We start from the raw sequence: 19,133 nt of genomic DNA on the forward strand, positions 1-19,133 counted from the left end.
CTTGGCAGTCCTAGGGTAAAGGCTTATGATCTCAAATGTCTTTTTCAACCTAGCTGATTCTATGATCCTATAAGCATGTCAGGAAGGAATATGAAAACCTGAAAAGTTTAAGCTGTCTCTTAGTACAACTGAGCATAGAATACTATCCAGGTGATGAAATTATGATGTGTGCTTAAGTAATCCTGTACTTGGTTTGCAAAGAGGAAGGTGGCACAAAAGGTTAAAGAAGAATGCTTTTATTCAGCTTTCAGCTCTCACAGTTCTAAACAGTAAACAGAATTAACAATTCACCCACAGTACTGGAGAACACAGTCCTGGGGTCAGTAAAATGTCTACTGTTAAGGCACTGGTAGTGGGAAGAAAAAAGACATAACATGGATTGCTCCTATTTAATCAGAATCTGAATCTGTTACGAACATGTGCTCGCTATTCAAATGCTTAAAATTCCACAAGCTACATTCACAAACAAATGTTTATACAACTTCAGTAATTACTGAAACACAGGAATCCGTGGCTCCCCTACTTCAACTTAAGAGCAAGTATTGCATTTGGAGTGGAATCAGGTTGTAACTTACTAAAAGAAAACAAACCACAAATTACTTCAGCAGTATGGCTTTAAGACCCTGTATTTTGGTTACAATATAGCAAGCAAAGTTAAATAACAGCATATAAGTGCCATATACTGTAATCTCAAAAGAAACAGTTCTACAATATAAAAATTAGTTTAGAACATACTAAAGCCAGTTTTTGTACAAACATTTTTACAAAACTGAAGTACTCAAAGAAATGAAAAATCAAAAATATTTTAAATATGAATAGAATCACTCTTTACATGTATGTATGAAATTACTTACCTTGATGATATAAATTAGAAATACTACAAACTTCTTAAAGCTGGCATCCATATACTATTGAAATACACACATCAGAAATACTGAAGTGTTAGTTCTGCAATAATCCTTTAGAGTCACATTTGTACTTCCCAAACAGATAGAGTAACTTAGGTACCTAAAGGAGCCACAGTGACCTCCCGTGGCCACTTAAGAAATCCCGTTTCTCCATTTTGAACATGAAATTCCTCACAAACGCTAATAAACTTAAAAACAGTGGTTCACGCTTGGTCCACCAATCCCAGGAGACGTCAGTACTTACATTTGAAATGAGTATAAAGGAACATAGCCTTCACACAATCATAATCTAGCTCCTGGTCACTGAAACAAAGTCATGTCTCCCCTCTGATTTATCACCAAAGAACCTGTTCCAGAACAGCTTTTCTGAGCACTGTTTTCTGTAGGTCAATGTAGGTGATGTTCAATAGATACTCCACATTTAGTATTAGGCTCCCAAATATATAACTTCAGCTTTTGAGAGAACAAAGGAAGGAGATGTAAATTGAAGCTGCCTGACTCCAAGCCCAAACCAAAACACAAAGTTGCATGAGACATTTTAAACGTTTCAAGCTCATTGGTATACAAAACCCTAAAACATTTTATAAAGGAAACCAAGTGTGACAAAAGAGTCAATTAGGTGCCTTCTCCCATTGCTCTAAGGAATATAACAAACGGGAACAAACCTTGTCTTCTGTATCATGAACAGATGAACAACATGAGACCACCACAAAAATCACAGCAGTGACTGTCTCTTCTCTGCAGTACATCCATCGACATTTACATTCTACTGCTTATAAATCCTCTCTGTTATATCCAACTTTCTTCCCATTAAGTGACTCTTCTGTGTTTGGTGCCAGCCATGTGAAATATACCTTCACTGGATCAATATTCCAATGCTTGTGAAATGATACTGGAATTTGGTGAGAAAGGTAGCCTTTTGGGTAGTCCATTGGCCTCGCCTAGGGTGGAAGAATAAACCAAAACCACTAGTACTCTGTGATGAAGAACAAGTTTAGAACAAGAAAGTACTGTTGTCCAAAGGCCTGTGTACCACAACAAAGCAATGTGGAATTGACAAAACATACACAAAGGGGTTTTCACATCATTATATTAAATCAATTGACAGGCATTAGTTTTGATATCCAACTCGCACTGTGGTCATCATGCTATGAAGTACACTGACATTAAACATGCCCTATTTCTCAGGATGAAACCATCACCATCTACGAAAGTGAATGATGCAATATAGTTTGTATTGCATCTTTTTAAACATACACTTTTGCTTCAATAACAACAGATTTTAAGTAATACTCTCCTGCTCCTCCTATTAATAAGAGTTGCCAGCACATCCAGTGCAACTGTAGGATCCTAAGAGGGCTGTAAGCAGCTAAAATATATGAAGTTTTATGATGGGGAAAGGTTACCAAACACACAAATACTGTGGTGCCGGAAAACTGCATTGTCATTCTTCATCAAGTTATATCAAAAGAGACAGGATTACAACACAGCTACTTGATGCAGCTGACTTCTCCATGCACCAAGCATGTTTCATTTCCTCTGACAGCATGTAAGTGTATCAATATATAAAAAAGCTCCTTGGTAAAACAGAATCATAGTATAGTTAAGGGTCATCTAATCCAACCCCCCTGCAGTGAGTAGGGGCATCTTCAACTAGACCAGGTTGCTTAAAAACAAATATCCAACTTGGCCTTGAATGTCTCCAGTATGAAGATAACTTTGCTTCTGTTTCATAACATACACACAGTACAATTTTGGATTCATGTACTTCAAGGAACATTGTACATCACAGTATTTCAGTCAAGCCTTTAAAAAATAATTTTCCGGTTGACAGAAAATCCAATTTTGTTTTTCTCATTTTTAAAATACTTATTGCCTAATAGTGGAATTCGTAGAATAAGCCCACTTAGTTCTTATTCAGTAGTTCCGCCCCCCCCCCCCCGTTAATTTTTGTTCAAGGTATGTTAAATTAGAATTTGTTGTAAACAGCAGTAAAGATGATTTACAATTTCAAGTGCAGTGGAAAATCAAACTTCTAGGATTTCACTTTCAAAGTGATTCATTAGCAGATGTACACCATTAAAGATGGCAGGGAAGTGCCCTGTTTCATTGTATAAGGGCCGTTCCTACATATCTGTAAAACCAGTTCTGTTCTTTCTGACTCTCCTTTAGTTAGGTGTTGGGGTTTTTTAAACAAACACCTGTGCCAGCACAAATTATTCAATAACTCTGTTGACTTTATAAGATGCATTACTTGCTTTCTACACTGAAAGGAGTAAGCAATGATGAAGAAAATGGGAAAGTAAACAGCTATGATTTTTTTATACGGACAACAAATTAAAATATTGAATAGTGCTTTCTCAGGCTTCCCATTCCTCTAAATAGTAAATGTAATCAGAAAGAGAATCTTAATACAGGAAAACCTTATAATTTAAATAGCAAACCTTTTCCCCCCACTGACAGCTGCTTTGAATTACATGGCAATTTACAAATTTTCAAGTAGCATTTTATCTTAATCTCGGTTCATGTTGAGATGCACAGGTCTTTCCAGTTCTCAAACTAGGTTAACACCTGAATATCCTCAACACCACACTGATTAAAATGCTGATTTTTAAAAATGCTGTGTAATGACAGGAAAAAATGGTAAGTGCTGCTTCTCTTTCATGCCATGGGAGGAAGGTAAAGTAGTTTATGAGGCAGCAAACCTCTGGCATTGTGTTTTCAACTGTAATGCTGCAGTTAGATTGTTAAATATTCTGGAAGACAGAAACAAGGTTCTAATCTATTCCAACCCATTTCTCCCAAACTGGAGAATACAGTCATAAGAAAATTATGGTTTGTGACCTCTTTTTCCCCTGTGTTAGCATAGGGCAATTTATAATATCTATACTATTCTGCAGAATTCACCACAAAAGCAACAGTTCTGAGAGTAATTTTACATTTTATATTTTCACTAATGAGGTATTTCAGAATATTAAACACTGCATCAATAGAAAAACTGGGTAAGTAGAAAAGAAAAATTTACTGAAATATTTCAGAGTCGGTTCTCCATTACCTGAAGAAAAGAGGATTATGATGCAGGGTTTTTTCTTTTTGTAGAGAACATATCACAAGAATTCAAAGCATGTGGCTCCTAATTTAATTTCTTTTTCAAAATTCCCACTTCTGACAGCATTTTTTATAAAATGTAGTCTTAGGGTAACTGAAATATCTTTTAAACTATTACAGCATTGTGATAATCCCTGCTTTGAGAATATTATTTGCTTGCTCTGTAGAGAAATAAGGTATAGGAGCAGCATCTTGGTTATTGTTATTACACATTGATTGAGTCTGCATTATTTATGAGTTTGAAATATTTATGAATTCTGTTCTATGTGCATACCTGAAATAATGAAACATACATTAAATACTAGTAAAAATAACTCTCTGACCTGATGGAAAAGTGGACTATGTGTTATAGGGATTCCTAAGCCACTGAAACACATCCCAAGGACCATATCATCAGGCGCATCCATGCTGTAACACCGGCATTTACTAGCAAGTAGTTTCTGAACAGCTATTCTGCTGAAAACCATCCTGGATTTAAAAAAAAAGGCAAATGAAACATATAAGACAATAAGTACCAGAGAAGCCAAATGACTCTAATTACTAAATATTGATAAATGATATAACTGCACAACAAAATGTGGCCCTCTGGTACAACAGATTTGAAATTTCAGAATTTGAGAAATCAGTGTTGACAATTAGTGCAAGAGGCATTTTCTGAAAAAGAATTAATTTATTTTAGTTAGCTTTAATTACTTTAAGGACCAGCCAAGCTAAAATTATCCCTTCTGAAACCAACTGTTTTCCTCTATAAATCTGTTCCCAGCAGCACAACTTCTTACTAGTTAGGACATTTGGGTCTTGGAGCATCATTACATTTTAACTGTTTCTGCTGTAACTGAATTGTGTTGTAATTCAAGGTATTTGCACTCAAAGCAGGGACTGATGTAGATCTCAGCAGGAGTTTAAATAAATTACCCTCCTCCGCCAGTGATGTAACTATATCCTCCTGTTCCCAAGCCGTAACCATACCGCTCTCCAAGAAATACTGGTTCATTTGGGTCATAGCAGCTGAGCAATTTTCGGAGCCTGAAGATACTATAATATGAAAAAACAAATTAAATGCCACCATTTAGACATTCAATTTGCAACAAACACTGCTAACATAAATGAATTCCAGTAAATAGCACAAAAATGATAGGAGAAATACAGAAATTATACAAAAAAAACAGAGATGAAACTTATGTTGCTGAATTTGGTCAAATGATGACTCAATTAGCTTAAAATACGTTTCTGAAGCAAGCAAAGTTTATCAGCAAAAGTGAGCCTCATCTGAGAGAAAACATGGAATCACAGAATAGTTGGAAAGGACCTGAAGATCATCTAGTTCCAACCCCCCTGCCATGGGCAGGGACACCTCACACTAAACCATCTCACCCAAGGCTTCGTCCAACCTGGTCTTGAACACTGCCAGGGATGGAGCATTCACAACCTCCCTGGGCAACCCATTCCAGTGCCTCACCACCCTAACAGGAAAGAACTTCCTCCTTACATCCAGTCTAAACTTCCCCTGTTTAAGTTTTAACCCGTTACCCCTTGTCCTGTCACTACAGTCCCTAATGAAGAGTCCCTCTCCAGCATCCCTATAGGCCCATGAAATTATAACATCTTTGCAAATCATCTTTTCTCCCCAGGAACTGAAAAGCAAAGAGGTAGATTTAGTTATATGACTATCAATTTATCTAGAGTTACAGCCTCTTCCAAATTCTTCTTCTTTCACAAGCTTTAATGCGAAGTGCTATCTTGAAGCACTTATTCTCATGGTCACGACTCTGTGATCCTGCTGGTTGACTGCTGTGCCTTATTTCACTTACACTGCAGTGCCAGTTTTCATGTGAACAAGGTCTAAATTTCTAACAAGGGCAAGTCCATGGATATGGGTCTGTGTGCCTGACACAGGCCCTCCCTTATGGAACCTTTCTTGTGGCACATTACATAAGGAATACATCTGAGAAAGTGTACTAGCAAATGACTAAAACCAATCAGCTCAGACATGCCTATACTGAAGAATTACAGAATATACAGTTGCGTAATAGCACTAAGCATAGTTTTTATCAAGTTACAAGATTATATTGGCTTTAATATCAATCAAAGAATGCTGAATGAAAGTGACAATTTGTTTTCTTTAAAGGAATATGAAGCTATGTAATTAATAAAACATAAATACATAAGAGATGAAGATTGCCAAAACTCCTACTGACATGAACAGTGGTAATTCCTGAAGTATTGCAATATATACCTTATCAGTGTGTCATCATCCACTATGACTAACCAAGGAGTTCTGGAAGAGCTATGATTCAAAAACCTTTCCAAAATCGCAAAAGTTTTCCCACAGTGACCTAAAGGAAGAGGAATAAACAGAATACACATTTAAATAAAGTGAGATTTTATAATAAACCACTTTTCATGCATTAAATCAGTATTCTACTGCACTGTAAAAAACATTTTGGTAATGACTGGTAAAATATTTGAGATGAAAGTTTAAATTACATCCTTTGCTGTGCTGAATGGTATTTGTACAAATTGTTCCAATGCAACCATTGCTTTATATGCAGGAATATATTTTTGAAGGATGCTGAAGCATGAAAACCTGAAAAATAAGCTTTATTCCAGCTACCCTGTTAAGATGGTGAACAATACTGGGCAAACTGCTACTCTTAATCTCTAAAACAGTAAAATGAGGAGACTGATAAAAACATGTTCCGCAAAATACTCAAAGATATTTTCATAGCATTTCATGATGCATCATTCAGGTCCATTGCTTTTATATAAATATTAAATATTATTAAATATAAATAATCTACCATACTCATCATCAGCAATTCAGATCCTGATAACTTCCTCCAAGGAAAGGCCTTAACATTTATCACAAGACTATAATGAAGTTGAGAGGTAAACCACCCTTTACTGGGAATTTAGGAGTAAAACACCCTTGTTCAGAATGAGCAGGACAAAAGAAACAAGAAATATCAGACTTCTACTGAATCTCCTTTAGATTCCAGAAATATCTAATTGCAAACAGTCTGTATTCACCTAGATTTCAGCTGATTATCTAAAGCAATTATTGCTAGCAATATTACAATTACTACATAATCATTAAAAATAAGGACAGGATATTATATTTGAAGCTACTTCCAGCTAAAGCATTTTTTGAGAAAATGAAGTAACTCGATGCTGAAGAAATGGAGAAAGTCCTGGATTTACTGATTTTTGTGAAAGCGTAACAAGGCAGATGATATATGAATATTTACAAAATTGAAACCAAGACTTCAGTATTATATTCCATCAAGAAAGATGGACAAAAATAGTATTAGAGCAAACTCAGCATGATTTGTTTGATTTAGAATGCCAGTTGCCCATTGCCCCCCACAGCAACGCTCAAAGGCCAAACGTGGAAGGTTCCTTGCCCCTGGTGTGACTAGAACTACTGGGCACAGCTTCTACAGGGGATCCACACATGCACAGAAGGTCTGCTACCTCCTGAAAGCACCCACTGGTTGCACAAGTCACACTGCAGACATGAAAATGAAAATCCCAGCCTGTTCTCTCTCTGCCTGTAACAGACCTTGTGGTGGACAAAAAACAAGGGCAGCTGGAAAGCTGCAAATAATCCAGAGATCAGAACAACTGACCTAGTGCGCCAGGTAAAGCTAATAGGCCACAGCTTGGACACTTCTAATTCAGAAGGTAATAGCCTGTAGCAGAGACTATAAACCTAAGAACACGTAATCATATGAAAGGAAAAACCCTTAAAATTAATAAACTCATGGAAGCCATCACACCCATAGCCTTTTTTATATTCAAATACAAAGTAAATTAAAACCACATTATTTTTTCATAAAAAGATATTCCAATCTTAACATTTCATTTTTGTGCTTAAATCAAGACATTCTAGGCACAAGCATATAATATTTATATATCAAATGTCGCTGTAGTTTATGCCCAGTAACCAGATGGCACTGTCTGAGGTATTTTGAAATAAACCTATGACTTATGCTACTATTGATAATGTTACTCAAGACTGTCAATAACTCAAGAGATATTATTCTTATCCTGAGTAATAACAGTAATTTTTGTTTCTTGGCATATATCAGCATATTTAGGTTTCCACTAAGAAGAACATTCTTATTACACAGGTGAACTGCACTCTCCATCCATCTCGTGTGTGGTAAAAAGCATTCTTTCGGTTTAGGCTGCTCAAATGTGCTGCAGAAATACAGAATCTCTAAATTTTATACTATACATGAAATACAGGTATCAGCCATAAGACTTACAGACAGTTGTTTGTGAAAAACTGACAACAACAGTCAATAGCTCACCTCTGTCAGTATTAGGTACGCCTAAATCTATAGTAGGAATGGAGATGTCAGCAAAATCACTGTAGTATTCAATAAGGGCAGCTTCTCTTTCCCAAGTCTGCTTTACGACTGGTACTGCAAAACAATTGTTGACATTTAAACACATGTAACTTGATTAAAATAAGTACTTGATCAAAACATTTATGCACCTTGTTAACTGACATATTCCTTTGCACAGAATATGCTGTTTAAACGTTTCAAATTCAGCATCATGGTTTAAACGTTCATTCTTCTTCCTTGTCTACAATATTTAGAGAGAAACATTTTTTATGAAAGCTAGTCAGGGCTGTTTTATTTATATAGCAATAAATTTTCTTTTAAAATATGATTACAGTTCTATTCATATTACATTGAAACAATGATGTTTACATTTATGCTAACTAAAGGAAGGAATTCATTACTTTTACACTTGCTATGGTAGACTTTATAGCACACATCAGCATGAACACTATCAGAGATCAATCATTCTTCTGGTATTGAAACTTCCAGTATTGAAGTATGCATTTTTAAAAGAGCACATCCACTGTACAGTGTATAAAGTATTCTGAATCAGAAACAGACCAAATGCACCTTTTGAAATACTACACTTGTGTTATATACATCATATCTGGCAACACCATCATATTAATGCTCAAAAGCACCTGTCTCTGGAGACATTCACAGGACATTTATCATACAATCAGTTTTGATCCCATGGAGAATCTACTCAAAGGAAGAATGCTTAACGTTTCTCTACAAAAGCAATCGTCTTCTTATTAGATTGCCATTTTACATGAACATTTAAAATTGATCATAAGAAATCCTAATAATGATTCTATGAATGTTTAAACTATAGCCAGAAGTGAATAAATCATGGGTAATATAAAAAAGGCCAAAAGCTTCTGCAGGGTGTTTGGAAGAGAACTATCAGATTAAAAATAATGATCTTTTGTTCATTTTAAAAATGAACAAAAGGACTTAAATGACCAAATACTCTGAAACAGTCATTAACTGCTGTCATTAACAGTCTGCTTTATGTTCTCTGAAACCATCCAGTAGGTCTCACTGGTAGCAGCTGGTTCTTGAAATGGAGGAAATATTTATGTAACTTCCCTTTGCTGCTCTGTAACTCTGATGCTTGTGAACAACTCATTTTACTACCTCCTTGCTGGAATCATCCATCACCTAACTTGATGTTTGCTGCTGTACTGGGTTTGCATTGCAAGGTTTTGCTAGCAGGGGGACTACAGGGGTGGCTTCTATGAGATGCTGCTGGGAGCTTCCCCTACGTCTGACAGAGCCAGTGCCAGCCAGCTCCAAAGATAGACCTGCTGCTGGCCAAGGCTGAGTCCATCAGTGATTGTAGCAGTATTGAGATAGCGTATTTCAGAAGGGGGGAAAAAAAGCCCTGCACAATTGCAGCTGGAGAGAAGAGTGAGAATATGTGAGAGCAGCAGCTCTGCAGACACCAAGGTCAGTGCAGAAGGAGAGGAGGAGGTGCTCCAGGCACCAGGGCTGAGATTCATTCCCCTGTAGCCCATGGCGCAGCCCATGGTGAGGCAGCTGTGCCCCTGCAGCACATGGAGGTCCAGACTGGAGCAGATTCCCACCCCTGGAGGACCCCACGGTGGAGCTGGAGGATGCCCAAAGGAGGCTGTGACCCCATGTGAAGCCCATGCTGGAGCAGGCTCCTGGCAGGACCTGTGGCCTCATGGAGAGAGGAGCCCTCACTGGAGCAGGTTTGCAGCAGGATGATTTGCAGCAGGACTTCTGATCTCACTGGGGACCCATGCTGGAACTGTTAATGAAGAACTGCAGCCCATGCGAAGGACACACATTGGAGAAGTTCACTGCAGGACTTCTCCATGGGAGGGACCCCACTCTGGAGCAGGTAAAGAGTGTGAGGAGTCTTCCCCCTGAGAAGGAATGAGTGGCAGAGACGACGTGTGATGAACTGTCCACAACCACCATTCCCTGTCCACTGCACCACTGGGGCTGAGGCAGTATAGAAATTGGGAATAAAGTTAAGTCTGGGAATAAGGGAAGGCTGGGAGGGAAAGTGTTTTTAAGATTCATTTTCTCATTTTCCTACTCTGATTTGATTTGCAATAATTTCCCCAAGTCAAGTCTGTTTTGCCCATGACAGTTATTGGTGAGTGATCTCTCCCCGTCCTTACCTTGACCCATAAGCCTTTTCTCATATTTCCTCACCTCTGCCCAACTGAGGTGAGCACCTGGGGTCCAAGTCAAGGGCAACCCACTAGTTCTTGAAATGGTGGAAATAGTTGTATAACTCCTCTTTGCTGCTATATAACTTTGATGCTTGTGCACAACTCATTTTACCCCCTTGCTGGAATCATCCATCACCTAACTTGGTATTTGCTGCCTACCTACTTGCTCTCACAGAGACTCAAAGGATTTATAATCCTTGATTGATCAACAGTAACTTTGGTAACACCACAGTGAATTGAATGATAACTGTTAAGACAAGAGTCACCAAAACTCAATGCACTAACGGAAAAGCTTTAATATTTGGAAAAATAGAATTTCACTTCTGTAGCATTGTGCAATGGCCAATATTGCTCTTAAATATTTTAAAGAAATGCAAAACTGCTCTCAATTTTTGCATTAAAAAAAATCAAAGGTAATTATGTACAAAACATGTTCATACAACGTTATGGTGGAGTTCTGAAATGCAAACCCAGGAATTTTACAATGCTTTACCTCCTATGCAATAAAAAGTCACATGCCATCATATAAGATTGCATAATCAGGCATTAGTTGACAGAAAATGCCATGTAAACTTCCCTCCTCTCTCTTCCCCCAGCTAGAATAAGAGGACAGGTAGGCAGGAAATTATTTTCTTATTTTGTGTAAATGTTCTAGTTAAAAAGTTTCCCCGAAGAACAAAACCAGAAAGCTTTCAGAAAACAAGGCCCCAACACAGAACTTCCAACCTTCACCTGGCAGAAGAGACACGCCTGTAAAGGTTGTTTTACCCTTCTGCAACCAAAGACTTCAACCTCAGTAGCATGGTTTAACATACAGAACTACTTGCTATTATGGGCTGAGCTATCATATTTCTCCACTGAAAGATTAATTCACTGAAGATTGTATTTCTTCAGTGGAGCTTCCCTTCTTTGTATAAATGAAAAAGTTCACTGAAGCAAGGACCCGAGACCTTGTTAAATGGTCTAACAAGGGGACACCAGCTAAAGTGTCTTTCTCTTTTCTTTGCTTGTTTTGACCAAAGTGTCACCATCCAGAGTAGTATCTATTGCCAACTGAATCCCACAATAATTTATAATTTCTAACTCATATGTTTCAAAGAAACAACAACTATATGAAATTTCAGACTAGCTGTTGATGCAAATACTTATGAATATGTATTAATACCTGTGATCACATGGAAGCTTTAAAACCACACTGCAGAGATGTTTATAGAAGGTCAGCTCTAAGCTCTTAATAATATTTTATTTGTGCTACTTCTAGAACCTTGACCCATGTCTGCAGTCTTGAAATTTTCTTATACGACCATATACCACATCTGTAAGGAGAGCTGTATGTGAAGTAAATTCTGAAGTAAAATTTAGCTGCTTTTGCACATGGAATTCCAAGCCTTAATGTTGCACTAATGTAGGTTTTGGCATACAATAGGAAATGACTTACCAGGTAAAAAGAGCTCTCTGAAGCTGGCATCCATTAATCTGTCAAAATCTTGAGTAAGATTATCCTCTATTTCATAACACTGGAAGCTGTGAGGAAAGTTCAAGAATTTTCCTCAGTCTTCAACAGGTGTTTCTCGAGAGGTATTTATGCCATCTTTTTGAAGTTCTTTTCTGACTTTCTAGGTTTGGTGGGGCTTGGTTTTAATTTTGATGTAAGAAATAAACATGGATCCAGAAAGGAGAACTCTTCAGTGAACTCCAATTACAGGACAGTCAATTTTGTTTTGTCAAAAGCTACTTTAAAGATAGCCCTATGATCAGGTGATTTAAATATCAGAAATGTGCCTTCATCAAGTGCAGAAACATTAAGAAAAAAAATTCTATAAATCTTACTTTGAAGAAAAACCCCAGCAAAAATACAACCCCTAAGACTAATGGTGACAGTGTTACGTATCTGGAGTATTCAAGGACACATGAAACTCACGTAAATTCCTGGAAATAAACCCATTCCTGAATTTCCTTATTATCAAAACGTGTAGAAGTAAACTGGAATGGACTGGTAGGTGGCATCAAATAGGTAGAGTGTCTTCTGTTAAATCAGTGGATTTGGAATTTTTCCTTCCAAGTTTTGTTGACACTAAATCTACCTCAATTTAGCTGAGCCTTACCGTGTATTACCTGAAGGTAAGTATCAATCTGTTTATTTTCTGTGCCTCTGAGAAGGAAGTTAATACTTACTGGATGTATCTTGTTGGGCTGTGCTAGGGGTTTTTGGTTTGTTGTTTTTACCATGGATACCACAGTCATATTTTCATGGTGACTATCATTACTTGAACAACACTACAATTTTCATGTGAAACATGCCAGTGTGGCACACTTGAGAGACTCTTGATCCAGGCCATGGCTTGGACAAAGTACTACAGATGACCAGATTTCTACATGAGACAAAATTTCCCATTCCAAGCACTATAAAACACATGCGTACGTCCAATTGCATAGGCTGTCAACAGACAGAAGTAATAAGACAGTGTAAGCTGCTCCATCTTCTGCTGGAGAGGAGAGCTAGAGAAATGGAAGGGAGAATGGGAGAGACCTTTCAGCTTGTTCAAATTTCTAAATCACCCACCACAGAACTGCACAATTGTCACTGCTAGTACAAGGAACAGAAGTGAATCAATTAGCTGGGGGAAACGCACTGAAGGATATTAATAGTTGCTGTATTACTCACTATTGCAACAGCTCCAATTTACAACAATATAAGCTAACTTTAGGCATATTTTTAATTCAGATATTCAAGGATTTTGCCACTATAACACATCACTAACGATGAACCATCAAATGACCACGACTTTTCATTTTAAATGTTTCACAGCAATCTTGAAGAGCTCCGAATAGCAGAGAAAACAAAAAAAAATCTACCTAAAGAATAAACTGGTTACAATTCTGAAACTTTCATGTTTCGCAGGGGATTCTGCAAACATTTAGTCCCAAGAGCTACAAAGACGGCATGTATCAGCTTGGTTTTTAAGTATTAATTTCAGAAATTATGTTGCATGGAACCACTACCTTGACCAATCAACAACTTACTTCGGTCACCATGAAATTTCTGGCATGTTTTGACAGCAACAAAAACATCTTCTTTTTTCACTGGTTCTCCCTATATGAACAGAACAAAAATTCATGTTTTAACTGCAGGCTCTGCCTTTAACATTTTATAGGGGATGTTTGTCCATATATATAATAATATGCTATTATAATATATGTAATAAAACAAATACCTTTTAATTGTAAAGCATGACAGTAAAATCGTGTATTAGTAATACACTAGAAAGTACATTTTTGTTTCTTAAATAAAGGCCACTAGTTGTTTAAAATACCTGAAATATCATTACTAAAATACTTTTTCCATTGATGTAGTATTCTAATATGAACTCACTGGGGAAAGAGAATGAGTAGTAGAACCTGTTGAACTAAGAAATATTCGTCTCGAAAAAGAATGCTTTCTTAATTTCTTTGAAATTAATCAATACGAGAATATGCTGAACTGTATCATACTTGGAAAAAGAAGCTTAAATGCTACACACTAGAAATCTCTGAATTTCTTTAAGTGTAATAAAACTGCCACTTTTGTTTGTTTTCCTTTTGGCACCTATAATTTTCCTCTCCTGGAAGCATGGAGCACTTTTTGGCCCCTAACAACACTCTACCCATAATATCAGAAATGTATTCTCCTTGAGTGGAAGAGATGGGTTGTACTTTGAGGCACTGAATACTACATTACATTTTATCTTTAGCCTCAAGAAGTTTTAGACTCCCATCTGTGAAAAAAAGATTATCTATACTTCAGTATCTCACAGAAATGTAAGAAGAAATATTCTATAAATCATGCACAGATCAAATGTTGTGGTAAAAAGACCCATTAAGGCATATGCAGTATTTGTTTGCCATGAAATATCTTGTGCCACAGAAGGCTGAAATCACATCCAGAAATAGATAAATGCTAGAACAAACTTTTTTTTTTTAACTTATTGAAAAACATTTTCTTAAGGTTTGAGATTATTAAAGTCAAGTTTTATGCATTTTAGTAGCAGTTTTACTTTTACTAAGCAATTTGAATTTAAAATATGGTACTTACACAAAGTGGCAGAAAATTACTGAATGTTGTTGCACAATTATCGACTTTATACGAGTTTACATCATCTGTGCAGAACTCAGGCACTGGAGTAAGATGTGGTCCTTCCCCTTTCTGCCAAATATACAGGGCAATCTATCAAAACAGAAAAGAGTTATGTTAGCAATGAAACTGGATAAAAATTCTCAGGGTATACAAAGAAACCATATTACAGGGTAAACTTAACAGGAAAACTGAAAAATACAGGATGCTGTAAAAGATTTGCCCCTTAGTTGATTATCTAGCTGCATACCTTATATCTTGCTCACATTTCTAGAGCAAGATATAAGGGGTTCTTTGCTATAAAAGAAATTCTTTAGCCAGTCAAGTTTTAAAATTTATTTCACACCTCATGAAACTGAGTTACTGCACAAAAAGTAAGAAGATTCATAGTGTGGTGAAGGAGAGCCTGACTCTACTGCACAGGGAGAATGGGGCTCCTCCAAGGGAGGAAAATCAGTTTTTAATTCTAATTCCTGTTTCCCATGTTATTTACTCATATTTCCAGTGACTCTTGCACACACACAAAAAAAAAAAGTTCAGTGATTCATTGGAATATGGGACCAGACTCAGCACACACTAAAGGAAATGAAAAATCAGTGTCCTTTTCATTGTTTTATACCTACTTAGGAACAGTTAGTTTTACACCACCTCCATCCACTGAGGGCCAGAATTCAGCTCCTTTTCTAGTAAATAATGTGATCATTAAGCTAGTATTAAGAGGGCATAATATTTCCTTCTCCCCAGTGTTCAGAACAATGCAGTGCAAACCAAGAGCTTTAATATGGTTTGAACAAGCCCAACTCACCAAACCAGTTACAGACTTCTTACAGATGATTATTTTCCTGCCCATCTCATTTAGGTCTCTACATCCTCAGAAAACCTCAACTGTGCAAAAATCCTTTACCCCTTTGAGACAAGGTGTACCCCACCTGCCACCAGCAGGTCTGGTGTCATGTAAACTGACCCACAATCAAAACCAGTTACTGATCTGCTGGCTTTTCTTCCCCCATCATCCCCTGCAACTGGAAGAATAGACGGGAACACTACTTGTGCTCCTGATCGCTTACTCAGTTGTCTCTGTACCACTTCAGATTTCAGCTATTCAGAATTAATGTCTGTCACATGAACCAACAAAGCAGCAATGCTCCTTCAGCACAAAGTGTATTTAACAACTGTAACAACATAAATTATTTATGAAAGTCCGTAATGTGCTATGATTTCCCACTGAATAATGAAATCTTCAATAGAAAGCCTTAGAACGGTGTAATGCTATCATATTTCAGAAGAGAGGTGAAAGGAGAATGCCATTTTGGGTTATAGGACAGGATGACAGACTATTCCTAAAACAATGGAAATGTATTTACAATTAAAACAAAACAAATAGTCTTAGTCCTAGTTCAAATCTAATGTTAGATCCACAAAAAAATCCCATATTCACTTCGAGTTTTGCATAAGCCTCAGTGAATTTCCTATATATTGTACAATTACAAAAAGTCTAAAAAACAATCTACAAATGAGCAGAAGCATGACTAAAACCTTCACCGTATTTGCAAGCTTCCAGCTCTACAGTGAGATAAATGTTATGGATATAAGAAACAGGGATTGAGAAAGTGAAAAATCCCTGATACAGAGCAAAATAAAATACCAAGGACTAAAAGCACATGTCATTAGGACTCCGTCAAGCAAAAACATTTCCTGAAGCATTTATCATCCTTCATAAATTTAAAAGTTATACACAATCATTAAAGATCACAGATTATATAATTTGATTTGTTGTCAATCTTGACTCACACAAGAAGGACATAGAATAAAGATGATTTAAGAAGGAGAAGATGGTGATTTATAAAATAAATGAGGGGGAAATGGAACTGCCTCTAGGGACACACAAGACTGCACAGAAAGAATAACTACAGGGCTGAATTAGGTCATCAATAGCAATAAATTTGAAATGAAACATATGCAAAGAACTTCCAGCAGAATAAGAAGTGGATGGAAGTAATTTTGCTAGTCAAATGATCAATTGTTCTTCACTAAGCAATCTGTGGCACATAAAAGGAATGTCTGCCAGTGATTTTTCTTTTTTTTACACGACACTATGTTTAGAGGCTTGGTAAGTGCTGAGGTAGACTGGAATATTGGGAATACACAAATGACACTGAGGTAACTTACAATAAGAAGATTAGCAGTGTGAAGCCCAAGGCTTTGCATTTATACAAAACCTTAACAAGAGGAAAGAAACAGCTTGTTGGCTTGTTTCATGTAGCAAAATGAAAGCTGAGAGGTGTCCAACTGCTTTTGAGAAATACATCAGTCGAGGGGAAACTGTGTGAAAGAATAGTGTTGGCACCAACCCAAATTCATTTAAATGCCCTACCAATTAGGAGGGTTATAACCATTCTAGAATAAAGACCTGAAACAGAAGCAGTAGTTTTAAGTAAGGTGTGATTTTTATTTTTTTTTCCCCAGGCTGGAACCACGATTTATAGCTGATTTTCAGGAGCTTTAAAAGATTAATAGAAATGTAATATCACTCATATTTTCAGGCCAAAAATCACCAAGCTTATTGCAATCGTTCTCCCCTTCCACCCTTGCTCAGGAGTTCACTTTGGTGACAGCACAAATCCTTGCATTGCAGAGACATTTTGAAGGCAGAAAATAATAAAAAAAAACCTTCAGAAAATGTGGCACTGATATTCTTGCCAAGAATTCTTCCCCCCACCCTTTCTTCTCATGTTCCTTTCAGTAGACTTGTCCTCTGAAAGACCTAGTAGCTACCGTTTAAGGCTGCTGCAAACCAGAGGCAAAAAAAAAGCGCATCTATACTAGACTTCTGTCAGTTGCAGATTTCATTGCTTACACAGCAGTTAGTTCCTCAGATTAGTGAATCCAAACTCCACCATATTTAGCTCTTACAGTCTGACTTAGAAAATAAGTGAGGCTGTCTAATACCTGAGGAATTCATGTCAGCTTACACTTGATGCATTGGAAGTCTCTCTCCTTCACAGAGCAAGCCTTAGAAGATACAGTAATGTATCAACCATGTATGTATTCCACCTATAAATGCATTTTTATTACTGAATTCTTATACGCTTGAAACATAATTTTAAAATGTTATAATATTCTAAAGGAAAAGAAAGAAATTAAACATGCCATCACAAGCATTTTAACAATGTCTAAGAAAAACTGTTATTCCCATTATCATTTATGACCATTCAAATATACAGACTTGAGACATTTTTAATTTCATCACACCACTACTTACCTCATGCTTTAAATCTATTGTAAAGTCTGATTTGAGTGGTTCACTTTTCAACTTCTTTGCAAGCCTATACAATTAAAGATAAGGAAATTTATTAAAAATCCCCACAGTTAAAAAAAAAAAATCAGTCGCTAGTGTATGCAGCAAAGTGTGGCTGGTATTAGTGACCATCTTAGAAGGGGAAAAAATAAATCCTACTTTTGTATTTATGGCCCAAGAAGCAACTTATATTTTTCTTTTTTTTTTTTCTCTCATCTCATCACAGTGTGATGATGTTAATAGTAGTTTTCAGCACACACATTTTGATATATTCTTCCTGCCTAAGAAGAAAATTCTCATCTGGAGTAGATAGAGAGTCTGACATAATATTTTCAACAGATTAAAGGCAGCAGAGCGTTTGAAGCTCAATATTGATCAGCATCTCACACTTCAGACAATATTCTCTTGTGTATTCCGAAGAAGAGTATTTAGGCACCTTCAATTTGTGAAAATACCTTTCCTCACTACAGCAAGATGCATTCTACTTCTGAAATCTCTGAACTTTTCGAATTTCAATTAAAAACTAAGCATCTAATCTGAAATAAATATCAAGGTTGCCTCTATAGCATGAGAAACACTTCTAGAGGGCAATGTAGTCACTCTAAGACCCAGGAATAAAACTGCTGTGGGTGGGAGAATTTTAAAATGATGAGATGGTACTGAACTAGCTGAATGACCAGTAGTACTAGACAACTACTAACTAGCTGACATGACATTAACTTCTAGATAGGCAGACTGAAGTGAAATAAATCACATGGACAGCAATAATACAAAAATCTATTTCTGTAGCCTTGTCTACTAATGAATTCTTAAGTGTTTATTTATAATAATTATGCTTGGAATGTGTACAATAAGGAAGAAATGGAATTTTATCAAAGGAGTATTTTCTGGGTAAGTTTATAGTGAAAGCTTATGTAGGTATACCCAGAGCTCGCTGTATATTACTGTGCCTGGTTGAATGTTTTGCTATGCACCTTTGTTCCTCAAGCCAAACTAGAATTACACGTATCAGAATGGATGCTCATAATAAGGGTGGCAGCAGCAGAAGCTCAGTGTAGGCTCTGAACTGCAAACAGCAACTTCAATTGAAAGACAGCTCAAATTAAAATTTGACTTTGCATATCTACATGATCAGCAATTAGA

At 36.7% G+C, this 19,133-nt stretch overlaps 1 protein-coding gene across 3 annotated transcripts in view; it reads right to left on the reverse strand.

The window, feature by feature from the left end:
• Positions 1-220: 220 nt before the first annotated feature.
• B3GLCT (beta 3-glucosyltransferase) overlaps positions 221-19,133 on the reverse strand; it is a 53,036-nt gene continuing 34,123 nt past the window's right edge. For all 3 annotated transcript variants that reach the window (XM_061457552.1, XM_061457554.1, XM_061457551.1), the window contains 8 exons: positions 17,955-18,018; positions 14,654-14,785; positions 13,606-13,675; positions 8,333-8,446; positions 6,253-6,352; positions 4,932-5,051; positions 4,340-4,484; positions 221-1,849 (listed from right to left, as the gene is read on the reverse strand). In XM_061457552.1, the coding sequence (XP_061313536.1) occupies positions 1,682-1,849; positions 4,340-4,484; positions 4,932-5,051; positions 6,253-6,352; positions 8,333-8,446; positions 13,606-13,675; positions 14,654-14,785; positions 17,955-18,018 (913 nt within the window). In that variant the 3' untranslated portion in view covers positions 221-1,681. The remainder of the gene's footprint in view (positions 1,850-4,339; positions 4,485-4,931; positions 5,052-6,252; positions 6,353-8,332; positions 8,447-13,605; positions 13,676-14,653; positions 14,786-17,954; positions 18,019-19,133) is intronic.

Source organism: Pezoporus flaviventris, unplaced genomic scaffold, assembly GCF_033815535.1.
Source record: "Pezoporus flaviventris isolate CSIRO_AGI_PZ_B2104156 unplaced genomic scaffold, CSIRO_AGI_Pfla_v1 ptg000025l, whole genome shotgun sequence".
NCBI classification, from domain to species: domain Eukaryota; kingdom Metazoa; phylum Chordata; class Aves; order Psittaciformes; family Psittacidae; genus Pezoporus; species Pezoporus flaviventris.